Consider the following 14,800-nt stretch of genomic DNA (forward strand, 5'->3'; position numbering starts at 1 on the left):
CCTGAGCTAAGACAAAAATGTGTGAGCCGGAGGCTAAAAAACTGTGAACTAGCTCACACTTAACTCAGTTTATGGGGAACACACTGGATATGATTGGAGCAGGCTGTAATTCCTTGGTGGACATGAGTAACAATGTGAAAGCATTCATGAAGTAGCAGCCACACCTTCGGATGGACGACATTTCATGTAGGAGCCAGGAAAAACCAAACATTTAATCAGTCACGTCAAGGGGCTCTGAAATGCAGGATGCCCAAGGTGAAAGCTAAGGATGTAAATTCAAATTTAACGCTACCCTGTGTAGAGTTACTCCAAACCTAAACCTATTGAAACTAACGGGTTTAGATTGGAGTGACTCCGGGTAGGTTTGTCCTCAGTGTTTCCCAAAGCTTGCTTGTTAACCCCTTCCTGGACAGAGAATCCCAGCTGAGCTAAAGCCGCTGCTTTTCTTCTGAAGGAGCTGGGACTCTCTTTCCCTCAAGTTGAGGCAAGAATAAAATCTCAAGAAATTCCTGGAAGGGCCACAACAAGACTCCCGTGCCTGACCGAGGGAATTCGGACTCTCTCCCCCTTGGACACTTTTGTGGGTGTCTGAAGGGCTCCTAGCCTCTGACTAAACCAGGGGTGGCCAAACTTGCTTAATGTAAGACCCACATAAAATAAATGTCAGATGTTTGAGAGCCACAAGACATGAATGTCAGGTGTTTGAGAGGTGCATGGAAGGAAGGAAGGAAGGAATAGATGGGGGAAGGAAGGGAGAGGTGGAAAGGAAGCAACTCTAACTTTAAATGCTTCCTCCAAGCCACCAGCTGGCTTGGCTTCAAGAAAAAATTTAAAGAGAGAAATGCCTTATATCCAAGCCAGCAGACAGGTTGATGGGGACTTCTAGAGCCGCACAATATGTGTGAAAATATTTCGTCTGAAGGAGTTGGGACTCTCGTCCCCTCATGTTTTAAGGGCGAGAATAAAACTTCGAGGGATTCTTGGAAGGGCCACAAAGACTCCTCGCATCTGTCCGAGGGAACGCTGTGCTTTTTTTTTTCTGTGTGAGAATCTACTAGGCTTTGTTTGCGGCACTGTTCCCTCTAAGCTGAGTTGGCGTGAGCAGGCTCACAGATTTTTAGCCTCCAACTCAGGCATTTGTGTCTTAGCTCAGGAAGGATGACCCCAGAGCACACTGGTGGATGCAGCAGCTCACAAAGTAGAATTTCCCCTCACAGCTTAGAGGGAAGGTTGGTTTGTGGGCGGATGTAGGGTTGTGGGTGCATTCAGATCTGTGTCCACTTCGAACTGGGCGCTCTCTGCCCCTGAACACTTTCGTGGGTGTCTGAAGGGGCTCCTAGGCCGGGACTAAACCGTCGCACAGAAACTGATGTTTGTGCTTTGGCGGCAAGCCGGCGGCGCGAGTCAGAGCAGGGTCGGGGCCGCGGAGCAGGAGGGGGGGAGGGGAGGGGGAGGGGCGGGATGGAGGGGGCGGGGCCTGCGGAGTTTCTCTCAGAGCCGCGGCTGCAGAGCGAGAGGCGCGACTTTCGGGCGTCCGGGGAGCGCTTCTTTCTCGACCCCCCCCCCAACCCCTTCGGCCCGCCCCTTCGCGCGAAGCTCTCCCTCCCTCGGCCTGTGCTCGGGGCCGCCCAATGGAGGAGGCGGGGGTGCTGTGCGGCCTGCGGGCGGGATGGGGGCGCAGCCGAGCCGCCGCCGGCCCGGGCCAGGCGCTTTGCAAGGCGAGCTGCGGTGGCGGCAAGCGGAGCCGGGAGTCCGAGCTGGAGGCGGACGAGGGCGCCCGAGGAGGAACCGCCGAAGCCGCCGCTCTGGCGGGCTGGGATGAAGCGGGCGGCGGGCGGCTGTGGGGCCAGATAGCGTCCCGAGGAGGAGGCGGCGAAGGCGGCGAGGACGGCTGCTGCTGCTGCTGCTGCGGAGAGGACGGCGAGGAGGCGGCGGCGGCGGCGCTGGAAGAGGAGGACGAGGACGAGGGGGCCGCCGCCTGCGTGGCTTCTGGCGCGGAGTGGCGGCCTGGAGCGGCGGGGCGCGGGATGGCCGCCCCCCCGGGCTACTCGCTCTCCGACCCGGGCTCCACCAGCGAGCGCAGCGCCGACTCGCCCTTGGCCGACGACGACTGCGGCGGCTCCTCCTCGGCCGGCCCCGCCCGCGCCCCCTCCGCGGCCAGCCCCGAGTGGGGAGAGGAGCGGTTCCGCGTGGACAGGAAGAAGCTGGAGGCCATGCTGCAAGGTGAGCCCCCCGCCGAGGGGGGAGGGAGCCAGCTGGCTGCAGGGGTTCAGTGCGCGGACTCTGATCCGGGAGAAGCGGGTTTGAGCCCCCACTCCTCCACTTGCGGCTGCTGGGATGGCCTTGGGTCAGCCAGAGCTCGGGCAGAGGTTGTCCTCGAAAGGGCAGCTGCTGTGGGAGCTCTCTCAGCCCCACCCACCTCACAGGGCGTCTGTTGTCGGGGAGGGAGATAAAGGAGATTGTGAGCCACTCTGATACAGAAAGAAGGGCAGGGTATAAAGCTGCAGTCGTCTTCTTTCGTGGGAGTTGTTCTTGAAAGGGTAGCTGCTGCAAGAGTTCTCTCAGCACCACCCATCTCACTGGGTGTCTGTTGGGGAGGGGGGGAGATAAAGGAGATTGTGAGCCGTTCTGAGACTTTCTTCCAGAGAGAAGGAAAGGAAAGGTCCCCTGTGCAAGCACCAGTCGCTTCTGACTCTGGGGTGACGTTGCTTTCACAACGTTTTCACGGCAGACTTTTTACAGGGTAGTTTGCCATTGCCTTCCCCAATCATCTACACTTCCCCCCCAGCAAGCTGGGGACTCATTTTACCGACCTCGGAAGGATGGAAGGCTGAGTCAACCTGGAGCCAGCTACCTGAAAACCCAGCTACTGCCAAGGATCGAACTCAGGTCGCAAGCAGAGCTTAGGACTGCAGTACTGCAGCTTTAACACTCTGCTCCACGGGGCTCCTCAGATCCAGAGAGAAGGGGGGGGGGTATACATCTACAGTCTTCTTTTGTAGGAGTTGTCCTTGAAAGGGCAGCTGCTGCAAGAGCTCTCTCAGCCCCACCCACCTCACAGGATGTCTGTTGTGGGTGAAGACGATGAAGAAGATTGTGAGCCACTCTGAGATTTGGAGTGGAGGGCAGGATTTAAATCCAGGGTCGTCTTCTCTTTCCCATGCCGCTGCACTGTCTGGGGAGCGAGGCTTCTCCACGTGCCAGCCAAAGTCCCTCCAACGCCCACGGAGGAAGCCCGGCTGCACAGGGGATATATGGAAGAAAGAAGGCAAGGGAGAGCTGAAAAGGGTACCCCCAAAGGTCATCTAGTTGAACTCCCCTTCCCTCCACGATGCAGGGAATTTGCGGCTAATCCATCCCTATGGCCACGCCCAGGCTAGTTCCGCGCTGGACCTTTAAGCCTGGTCTGACCCTGTCCCCAAACTGATTTTCTACACTAGAATCACAGGGTGCTTTCACACATGCTGAATAATCCAGTTTCAACCCACTTCAGCAACCGTTTGATAGTGGAGTTTGCCATTTCACACAGTAAAATCCAGTTGAACTGTGCATTGAGGTTGGATTGAAAGTGAATCGTTTATTGGATGTGAAAGCACCCATAAACTCATAGAGTTGGCTTCTCCTATTCTACCACTCAAGTGTCAGTTTGGGGAGAGGGCTGAACCAGGATTAAAGGTCTAGTGTGGAATTGGCCCCAGTGATCCCTCTCTGTGCCCAGAGGACGTAGAGGAGAGCGCTTCTGCTACAGGGCCAGAGAAGCCGGGAGCCTGACCAGTGCTCCCTCTAAGTTGTGGGGTTCGGTGAGCAAAAGTTCTGCTTGGTGAGCTACTGGCGTTAAAGTTGTGAGTGACTGCATAAATCATTTTGCTCAGGGCTGTTTTTCCTGAGCTAAGACAAAAATGCGGGAGCCGGAGGCTAAAAAACTGTGAGCTAGCTCATGCTAACTTGTCTCAGAGGGAGTGCTGAGCCTGATCCCAAAGCAGACCTGAAATGGCAAGCCGTGGTGCTCTTTCTGGTTTTCACACCTGCTGTTGACCAGAAGCCAGAGGGAGATAAACGCCGCTTTACCAGAGAACAGCTTGCTGAAATATGCTGAAGCCAGGGCTGGCCCTAGACCATCTGGCACTCTAGGCAAGGCTAACTTCTGCCCCTTCCCAAACTGATAACGTCATTGCGGGGGCACCCAATTTTGTGCCCCCGGAAGGCTGGCACCCTAGGCAATTTCCTAGTTTGCCTAGAGGCAGGTCGAACCTGTCTCCTCACCGCTCTTTACCCTGGGATGAGATCTTGTCTCTCCCAGTTGCCTGCAGAACAAAAAATAGTTCTCCTTGGTTTGGACCTTAGAAGCATGCCAGAACAGAGAGAGTTTGTCTTGCTAGATCTTTGAGTCCATGAGATCATCACTGGTGGAGGGAGGGAGAGAGTAAAGGATGCCCAGGGGCTCTGCTCTCTCTCCCTCCCCCACCCAGTTTTGATGTCACTTTATGTCAATGGCAGTGTGCGGAAGTTATAGAGTTTCCCTGTAGAACAAAGTAGGAGTCAAGTTTCACCTTTAAGACCAACAAAGTTTTATTCAGAACGTAAGCTTTCATGTGCTCAGACAAGGAATCAGGTAATGAGAGCAGAGCTACATATGGCTGGTAGGCAGTGGTTTAGAATGCAAAATGGTACAAATTTAAGATCCAGTGGCAGAGCTTCCCTGTGTCTTCGGGATGGCTGCCCTCACCCTTTATTATAGAGGGCTCCTAGAAAAAGATAGATTCTAGTTCAGTCGCATCTGAGAGACCAAAGGGATCCTTGATCTCAAAGATGCTAATGAACTGGAATCTAATTGTTCTACTTCAGACCAACATGGCTGCGTTCCGAAGCTGTCTTCTGGAAAAGAGTTTTCCAAATTTTGTATGTTGCAATTGGAGTCTTGGAGTTTACTCCGTTTAGTCCAAAAGACATCTTACCCAGGGTCAGGGGCAATGTTCCCTCTAAGCTGTGGAGTCTTGTGAGCAGAAATTCTACTTTGTGAGCTTTAAGCATTAAAGTTGTGAGCTGCTGCATAAATTAGTTTGCTCTGGGGCCATTTTTCGTGAGCGAAGACAAAAATATGTGAGCCAGAGGCTAAAAAACTGTGAGCTAGCTCACACTAACTCAGCTTAGAAGGAACACCAGTCAGGGGTGTCCAGGGGAGTTCAGCAGATGGGAGGGGCTTGCTTAGAGGTGTCCCTGACCAGTGGAATTGGATTGGTAGCCAAAAGGCAGGATCTCTACTGAGACTTGGCAGTCTCCATTACTTCTATACAGCAGTGGAGAACCGGTGAGGTGCTTAGATTTTTAAATTTTCCTTCCTGTTTGGTTCCAAGCCTCGGGTCACTTCCTCTGTTCTGGCTGAGGTTGATTTGCTGCTCTGGGATGCTTCAAGTTCAGAGTCTCTGTCCTCAGTCCCAAGTGCCAGCTAAAGTAGAAATGCTAGAAATAGGCTTCCCGGCACACACTTTTGGCTCTGGTTCTTGCATGCTGTTTTCCGTCTCCTTCATCCCCAGTCTTTGTGGCTTGTTTCCCAGAGACGTTCGATCTCCCAGATGTGGACGAACTTTCCTTTCTACAGATGGCAGGACTTGTAGCTTCAGCTGTTTTCAGGGGGAGTGCTTGTTTTAGGGTAGATTTTTCTGGAAGCTGGCATCCCTTGTTTGGAGGCTTGGTACAAAGTATTTCATTGGCCTCTTGTGCGCTTTTTTCGAAAGTGTTTTAGTAATTTACACGGATGTTAAGTTCTGCCGCACAGCAGCTCAAGGCAGTAGGTCTCGCTGGCCATAATGAAACGTGAACTCCAAGAGAACGTCAGAAGTTACGACATAATTGTACTGTATGCGTTCACATTTCCAGAAGGCAAATAAATATTTAGCTAGGTGACATTTTTGGTTAAGAAGCTGCCATTGCTATAACGTGTACAGAAAGAGATGGCTAGACAGGAAAGTGATATTGTAACAAAAGGAAAAAAACTGTATAAAAGTAACAACTGTTACAATAGAGGGTTGATGTTACAGCAACAGTTTAGCACAGAGACCTTTTGAATCTGACAAAAGGTAACCCCTAATGGAACTCTGTTGATCTCTGAGGCTCCAAATCCAACTGTCTATACAACAATTGTAAAAGCTAGAGAGTGTCTAAATATAAATTTGAAGGAAATACTGGGCATCCCATTACTGAATTCAAGGCTTTACCTAGTATATTGCAGCCTGAAGAAGGTGAATGAAATGGATAGTCATCTAGGCATTCCATTTCCACTGCTGTTGCTGTAACATCTACCCTATTGTAATTTTGCCAGTGTTGCTAAAATCTGGCATCTAGTGTGTAGTGTTGTTTGTCAGTAATATGGATAATAAATTGTTTCAAAATATAGAAGAGCAAGCCAAGACTTGTATCAACAGTGGTAACTTTTATATAGGTTTTTCCCCCTTTTGTTACAATATTGCTATAATGTGATCATCTCTATGAAAACTTTCAGACTTCCCTCCTCCCTTCTCTATTAGGCATTATCCAAACCCAGACTTTGCAAATGTCCTTACTCTTATTTTTGATGTAACCTGATACCTCTCCCATATAATGTAACCTGATACCATCTCCCATGATGTAACCTGATACCTCTGGAGAGCCAGTTTGGTGTAGTGGTTAAGTGTGAGGACTCTTATCTCGGAGAACCGGGTTTGATTCCCCACTCCCCCACTTGCACCTGCTGGAATGGCCTTGGGTCAGCCATAGCTCTGGCAGAGGTTGTCCTTGAAAGGGCAGCTGCTGTGAGAGCCCTCTCCAGCCCCACCTACCTCACAGGGTGTCTGTTGTGGGGGAGGAAGGTAAAGGAGATTGTGAGCCGCTCTGAGACTCTTCGGAGTGGAGGGCGGGATATAAATCCAATATCATCATATAAAGTGCATTTCCTAGGCCTTTTCGATCCATTTTGGTTTCCTAAGGCAAACAGATCCCCCCCCCCCCAAGGATACAAGTAATCTTCCTGCAGTTAAAGAAGCTTAATCTGTGTTTTTGAAGAATTCTTTTGCTCTGATTTTTTTTTTTTGCATTTTATTATGGTTGTGTGAAACCCTTTAAAAACCTATTTGCTTTCAGAGGCCAAAGTGGGTTAACAAGCCCTATGAAAGGGACTACAGTAACGTCTCGGGGGGGTATTCTTTGAGGTCCATAGAGTTAAAAGTTCTGTTTAAATCATTATCTTCACATGGAACTCAAGGATGTTGCTGAGAATGTGGGGACTTGGTGCCCACTGGATGCTTCTGAGTTCTCTTGAACTGAACTGTTGTGCAAAGTGGTACTGCTTTGCTTTTTAAACAGAACTGATGGGTGGTACTTGTAGTTGTAGCCCATATTCTCATTCCTTTTAACTCCCCCCCAGTGTGTGGTCAAAACAGGTATTGCAGGTTTTAGAAGCACGAGAATCCTTTTTGACCATAGATGGCAATGGGACAGAAAAAGCATGGGTGTCTATAACACAAGTGGCCCGTGGCGCAGAGTGGTAAAGCTGCAGTACTGCGGTCCAAACTCTCTGCTCACAACCTGAGTTCGATCCCAGCGGAAGCTGGGCTCAGGTAGCCAGCTCAAGGTTGACTCAGCTTTCCATCCTTCCAAGGTTGGTCAAACGAGTCCCCAGTTTGCTGGGGGTGGGGGGAAGTGTAGATGACTGGGGAAGGCAACAGCAAACCACCCTGTAAAAAGTCTGCTGTGAAAACATTGTGATGCGACGTCACCCCAGAGTCGGAAACGACTGGTGCTTGCACCTTTACCTTTTTATCTATAACACTTTCATACAAGGTCTCCAAGGGTGTGTTGGGGGGACTCGTGTACTTGCCTCCTGGAAAGCACCTGTCAGTCCATTGTCGTTTCATATTGCAGCTGTTTGAAAAGAGCATTTAATGTCTGTAGATACCTGAAAGGCTGTGCAGCCATTGTGTGCTGGTTTTCTTACATTGTGCGTGTTGAATTCAGATACCATAGCTTTTGATCATTTCAGTGAGCTGTGGGTTAGCAGAAAAGCAGTTGGTGCAGCTGACTATAAGGCTTGGAATTTGTTTCAGATTAGATTCAGTCTCCTGGGGGTAGGTTAATCTTTAAGCAGTTAATATTTTGCTTTGCTTAGTAGAGGGGTTTTGGAATGCAGCTGAGTAGAGTTCAGTGTTTTCGCAATTGCTGTAATATCATAATTTGAAGATGCTTTTAAAGGCTGGGAAGGTGTTCTAAAGAGTTGTGATTACACATACTTGATGTTAGGAGGCAAAGAGTGAAGAGAATTTGTAGCATAGGGCAGATATTGCCATGAAGTTTGCTGTTAAATAATATACCTAGAAATATGGTAGAAGTTTCCTTATCACTTAGGAGGGCGATAGCCAATATGGATAATATTGCCATACATTCAGGGCTCTTTTTTTGGTAGCAGGAACTCCTTTGCATATTAGGCCACACATTCCTGATGTAGCCAACTCTCCAAGAGCTTAGCAGGGGTGTCAAACATGTGACCCGGGAGCCAAATCAGGCTCCCAGAGGGCTCCTATCAGGCCCCTGAGTAACTGGCTGTTGTCTGTTTCCTTCTCCCTCTTCTCTCGCTTCTTTCTGTATCACAGCTTGCTATGCCAGGCTTGCTCAGTAGCACAGACTACAGAGCAAAGTCTCTACATTGGCTGAGGCTTCTCCCTTAGGGAGGAAGGGGGAGAGGGATAGTTTGCTTTGCCAGGCTCTCTGTTGCACAGGCTACTAAGCCAAGCCTCTCTTCCTTCTATTGGATGAGGCTCCCTCCCACACGCACTGGTCCCCTGGGGAAGGAAGGAAAAAGCCAGAGCTTCCTTTGCCCAGTTTCCTGAATCACACGGGAGAGAAACAAAGAAAGCACCATTAAGACCAACGAGTGCTAATTTTTTAAGCATGTTTTATTTTAAGTTTTAAAAAATCTTTAATTGTGTTTGTCTGTGTCCTTTATAAAGTTTATATCTCTGCTACCTGGCGTTACATTTTATGACGCACATGGCCTGGCCCGACAAAGTTACATTTATGTCGGATCTGGCCCTCAACAAATGAGTTCGACACCCCTGACTTACAGGGCTCTTAGTACAGGGCCTACTGTAAGCTCCAGGACGATTAGCTGCATCAGGGAAGTGTGGCCTAATACGCAAAGGAGTTCCTGCTACAAAAAGAGCCCTGCATACATTTATAAAACCCTGTTTGTCCTGGGCAAGCTGAAGCAAGGAACTTAGCTGTCCAAGTGTGGGACTCATAGGTCATTTATTACATTTGGTTAGACTTAAGTGCCTAGTTTATTATGGGTACCTGCGCACCTTGGCTAACAGTCACTTGGCCAGGAGTTGTCTGTACCCACCCTCGTGCAGGTCTAGCTTTAGTGATACTAATGGGCCTGCCAGTCTTTACAGCATGTAAAGGGAGGGACGGTGGCTCAGTGGTAGAGCATCTGCTTGGGAAGCAGAAGGTCCCAGGTTCAATTTCCCGGCATCTTCATAAAAAGGGTCAAAAACCTAAACCTTGGCTTGAGACCCTGCAGAGCCACTGCCAGTCTGAGTAGACCATTACTGACTTTGATGGACCGAGGGTCTGATTGAGTATAAGGCAGCTTCATATGTATAAGATGTTCAGCTGTTGCCAAAGGTGCTTTGCAAGGCCGCCACTTGTGTGGTGTTTTGGATTTGGTACAGCTTCATTATTTTGGCTTGATCACTTTTATCATAGCTCCTCTTGACCATTCCTTCGTTTTTGCACCAGACAGTTGCCAAGGAAGAGGGCCAGTTGAAATAACCAGGATAAATCAAAATTTTCCATTGATGGTTTTAACTGCTTCCAAAATAAAAGTTCATAGTAGTGCGTTACTAGAACAAAAAAAGCTACATTGAATCAAAACTTAATGATCTGTATATAACCTCTGAGGAGCCGCAATAGATTTCTTAAATATTTAACTGGTTTTCTAAGACAGTCAAAATATGAATGATGCACTGCTTTTATACAGTTAGAGAACTTGAAAGTTCATGACCTGTAACCATGGCAGATTTTTGTGGACAAGCATGGATTGGAATACATGCAAACCTGGGGCAGTTTCCCACTCTTCCTCTCTGCTTTAGTATGACCCATCTCCTTGGCTCTACCTGATCCCCTCGTCTGATGAAGTGTGCTTAGAGAACACACGAAAGCTTACCTTCTGAATAAAACTTGGTTGGTTCTAAAGGTGCACTTGACTCCTGCTTTGTTCAACTGCTTCAGACCAACACGGCTGCCCGCTTGGATCAATAAAAAATAAGTAACCTCAGTCAGAAGTGCCTGGGCCAATCTCATCAAGTTTTAGGCAGGGTCAGCCCTGGTTATTTCTTTGATTGATATTGTTACAGCAGGGGTGGCCAAACTTGCTTAATGTAAGAGACACATAGAATAAACATCAGATGTTTGAGAGCTACAAGGAAGGAAGGCTAATAGATGGGGAGGGGGAGGTAGAAAGAAAGCAACTTTAACTTTAAATGCATTCTCCAAGCTGTTGGCTGACTTGGCTTGGACAAGTGATTTGAAGAGAGAAATGCTTTCTCCAAGCTGGCCAATGGGGGCGGTGGGAGATTTAAGAGCTGCATGTGACTCTTGAGATACAGTTTGGCCACTCCTGCATAAACTTATAACATAAGTTTAAGCATAAACTTATAACAATAGTTACATTAAAACTATAAAACCATCAATTCCTAACACAAAGCAATTAAGAAAAAAAAGCCCAGTGTGAAACAATGGTGATATCAGGGGGTGTGGCCTAATAGGCAAATGAGTCCCTATTTATTAGTGATCCAATACAGCCAGATCCAAGGCTTCCCGGTTTACTAACTCCCTGCCCACAACAACTGGAAAACAGTTTGGCAGGAAGTTTGGGCAGGAGGGGCCGAGCAGTATTAGATTGTTGCCTCAACTAATAGCCTGGTTAGTATTAGGATGGGTCCAGAGACAGGCAACGGTAAGCCCCTTACGTTCATCTCATGTTTATCTTTATGTTTAATTCGATTTATACCCCACCCTCTCTGCCGAGGTAAGCTTACCTTAAATTGATGGGGTAATTTAAATTGGCTGCAACATGACAGCGCCACCTTGCCTCCGAGAACGAGGATTTATTTGAAGCTGAACACTCTGATTGGAAAACTGGAAACGGTGTCCCTGTAGGTGTCCTAGATGGTCCATAGCTGTTTATAAACAGCTCCCAAAGCCCAGACCATGCCCTCATCTGACTGGCCCATGATAGCTCAGTCTTGCCAGTTCTTTGAAGCTAAGCAGCTCTCGTTAGTGGTTGGATGGGAGCAGGGGTCATTTTGTAGAAAAATAGGTGGAGGAGCTCATTAGCATATGCCACACACATACACACCAAAACCAACCCAATGCAAGAAAGGAGAGCCCTGGGCGAGCGAGGCCTGCTTGGACTGGCAAGAGATCCAGCCAGCCCAAGCAGGCTTCACTCACCTGGGGTTCTCCTGGGCTGCCTGCCCCCCCAGTCAAAAGGCCAGCAAGCCACATAAGAAGAAGACGACATTGGATTTATATTCCGCCCTCCACTCGGCTCACAATCTCCTTTATCTCCCTCCCCCACGACAGACACCCTGTGAGGTGGGTGGGGCTGAGAGGACTCTCACAGCAGCTGCCCTTTCAAGGACAACCTCTGCCAGAGCTATGGCTGACCCAAGGCCATTCCAGCAGGTGCAAGTGGAGGAGTGGGGAATCAAACCCGGTTCTCCCAGATAAGAGTCCGCACACTTAACCACTACACCAAACTGGCTCTCATAGAAGTGGAGAAAGGGTTGCACGGGCTTTGTCATGCTTCTGGGGGCGTGGCAAAGTCCCTGGCGGCTGGCTGGCTGCCCGCTCTCCTAATCCAGGGATTGTTATGCAGCTGCACCTACTGTTCAATGGACCAGGTAGAGGGGGAACCCTCAGAAAGGTTCAGGAGCTGTGCTCCTGTGAGTTCCTGCTGAATCCAAGGCCTGGATGGGAGACCTTCAAGGCACACCAGAGTTGATATGCAGAGACAGGCGATGGCAAGCCACCTCTGAATGTCTCTTGCCTTGAAAACCCAACGAGGGATCACCACAAGTCAGCTGTGACTTGATGGCACTTTATGCAGGCCCAATCAGAAGTGAGGGCTGCTGGTAGTTACTGGGCAGACCAGTATTCTCTATGAGAAGGGAAGTAGATTTACCTGACGGGGAGAAGGAAAGTAAATGTCCTCTATAACTGGAGTAGTGATCCAACTGCAGAGACAAGGTGGTTACACAGATCTTACCTGTGTAATCACAGAATCATAGAGTTGGAAGGGACCTCCAGGGTCATCGAGTCCAACCTCCTGCACAATGTAGGAAACTCACAAACACCTCCCCCTAAATTCACAGAATCTGCATTGCTTTCAGATGGCCATCTAGCCTCTGTTTAAAAACATCCAAGGAAGGAGAGCCCACCACCTCCCGAGGAAGCCTGTTCCACTGAGGAATCGCTCTAACAGTCCGGAAGTTCTTCCTAATGTTGAGCCGGAAACCCTTTTGATTTAATTTCAACCCATTGGTTCTGGTCCTACCTTCCGGGGCCACAGAAAACAATTCCACACCCTCCTCTATATGAGAACCTTTCAAGTCCTTGAAGATGGTGATCATATCACCTCTCAGCCGCCTCCTCTCCAGGCTAAACATGCCTGGCTCCTTCAGCCTTTCTTCATAGGACCTGGTCTCCTGATGTTGTGGTGGCATCTGTTATGCCATGCCTGTCCTCAGCCCCCGCCCTCATGCCACTGGGTCCCCGCTGGTGAGAAAGGCACAGGTACAAATGTAAATAAATAATAATACCACAATAAGTATATGAACTGGGATTTCGTCATGCTACTGTAGTCTCCACATTGCTGTTCATTTTATTTTCCCGGACCTCAGTTCTGTGGGTCTGTCCTTTGTGAAACTTCCTTTGTGTCTTGTTTGAATGGCTTGCACATCACCTAGATCTTTCAAGAAAGGTGGATTGAGGAGGAAGGGGGTGAAATGGCCTTCTCCGTCTTCATCAGAAGAGGAAGGGAAATGATTGCATCCACATCTCCTTCTGAACTGCCCCTTCATGACCTGCATAGCTGTTAGTCCATGCAGGTCCCACAACCCAGGGTGGGGGGCACAAAAAAACCCCATATTCATCACCTTCTGTTGACAGATTACTGGCCCTAGCCCATTGGCATTAATGCCTTTCCCCAATAAAGTAGCTTGAAGTAGCATTTAGGATACCATTCTATGAACCCTGCCTTGGGGACGATGCGGTTGAACTTGCGTTCTGCTAAGGACTGGGCTGTGAGTGTGAAGTAAGATTGCCAGCCTCCAGGTGGGGCCTGGAAACCTCCCAGAATTACAGCTGATATCCAGACTACAAAGATTTGAGAAGAATGCAGATTTATACCCCGCCTTTCTCTCTGAATCAGGGTCTCAGAGTGGTTTACAATCTCCCATCTCTTTCCCCTCCACAACAGACACCCTGAGAGGTGGGTGGGGCTGAGAGGGCTCTCACAGCAGCTGCCCTTTCAACATCAACTCCTGCGATAGCTATGACTAACTCAAGGCCATTCTAGCAGCTGTAAGTGGAGGAGTGGGGAATCAAACCCTGTTCTCCCAGATAAGAATCCGCACATTTAATCACTACACCAAAATGGCTGCTTTGAAATGTAAACTTCTTCCCTTCCTCAATCTCCACCCCAACGCTCTAGGAATTTCCCACCCCAGAGTTTTAGCAAGCCTAGCACTGTGGAATGAGAGTTGCTGAATGGGCGAACTTCCTCCAGTTGTCATCCTAGTTCATTTTTGGCACAGCCAGGGCTTTTTTTGTAGCAGGAACTCCTTGCATATTAGGCCACACACCCCTGATGTAGCCAGTCCTCCACGAGCTTACAGTAGGCTCTGTAAGAAGAGCCCTGTAAGCTCTTGGAACATTGGCTACATCAGGGCTATGTGGCCTAATATGCAAAGGAGTTCCTGCTACAAAAAAAAAGCCCTGGGCACAGCAAATACAATAATCATTTCAATCAAAGAAGCAAAGTCTGAAACACTTAGCAAATATGGAGTGCTGGAACATGATGTTCTTCTGTGCTTCTCCAAGGTGGGGTGGGGGGGGGATGAGAAATGGTCCAGCTAAGTTTTATTCCTGTAACAGGGGTGAGCAACTTTCTTGACACTGAGGATTTTATTACAGGTATGTTGTAAGCTGCTGGGCCACGATTGATTTGAATGATTGCATGGTGGAATGCACTTTAGGTAATGTGATTTGTGTATCAGTTCATGAACATGATGGATTCCAAGCTACAGGGGGTATGTTGGCATTCATTCTAGACTAGTTCTGAAAATTCAAGCGTTCATATGAAAAAAAAACAACAACCCTAAAGTACTTGGGGCTGTTGGGAAATCTTGCAGCATCAATATAGAAATCTTAAGTTTTAACATACGTTTGAGTTTGGGTTTGAGCTGCCCAGCCAATGGCTAAGCTTCCTGAACTGAAGACTGGTGGCTCAAAGCACTGCATCGGTAGGCCACGTACCTTGGCAGCTGCATACAATCTGGGTCTCATATTTTGCTCATTCCAGTGGTAGAACTTGGAATCTGCTGCAAAGAGCACAGTGCGGGTGCTCTTTTATTATTGCTTCTGTGTTCTGCTGCTGATCTGTTGTAGAATTTAGGATGGCGGACATACAGTTTCCCAGCCGGTCTCCCACGCAAGCATTTGTCCATACCTCTGTAGCTTTAGCAAGGCAGTAGGATCCTATGCT

At 48.7% G+C, this 14,800-nt stretch overlaps 1 protein-coding gene across 1 annotated transcript in view; it reads left to right on the plus strand.

Moving 5' to 3' along the window:
* Positions 1-2,012: 2,012 nt before the first annotated feature.
* BICC1 (BicC family RNA binding protein 1) overlaps positions 2,013-14,800 on the plus strand; it is a 199,374-nt gene continuing 186,586 nt past the window's right edge. The window contains exon 1 of the mRNA XM_060241083.1: positions 2,013-2,223. Within this exon, the coding sequence (XP_060097066.1) occupies positions 2,028-2,223 (196 nt within the window). The 5' untranslated portion in view covers positions 2,013-2,027. The remainder of the gene's footprint in view (positions 2,224-14,800) is intronic.

This window comes from Heteronotia binoei, chromosome 6, assembly GCF_032191835.1.
Source record: "Heteronotia binoei isolate CCM8104 ecotype False Entrance Well chromosome 6, APGP_CSIRO_Hbin_v1, whole genome shotgun sequence".
NCBI classification, from domain to species: domain Eukaryota; kingdom Metazoa; phylum Chordata; class Lepidosauria; order Squamata; family Gekkonidae; genus Heteronotia; species Heteronotia binoei.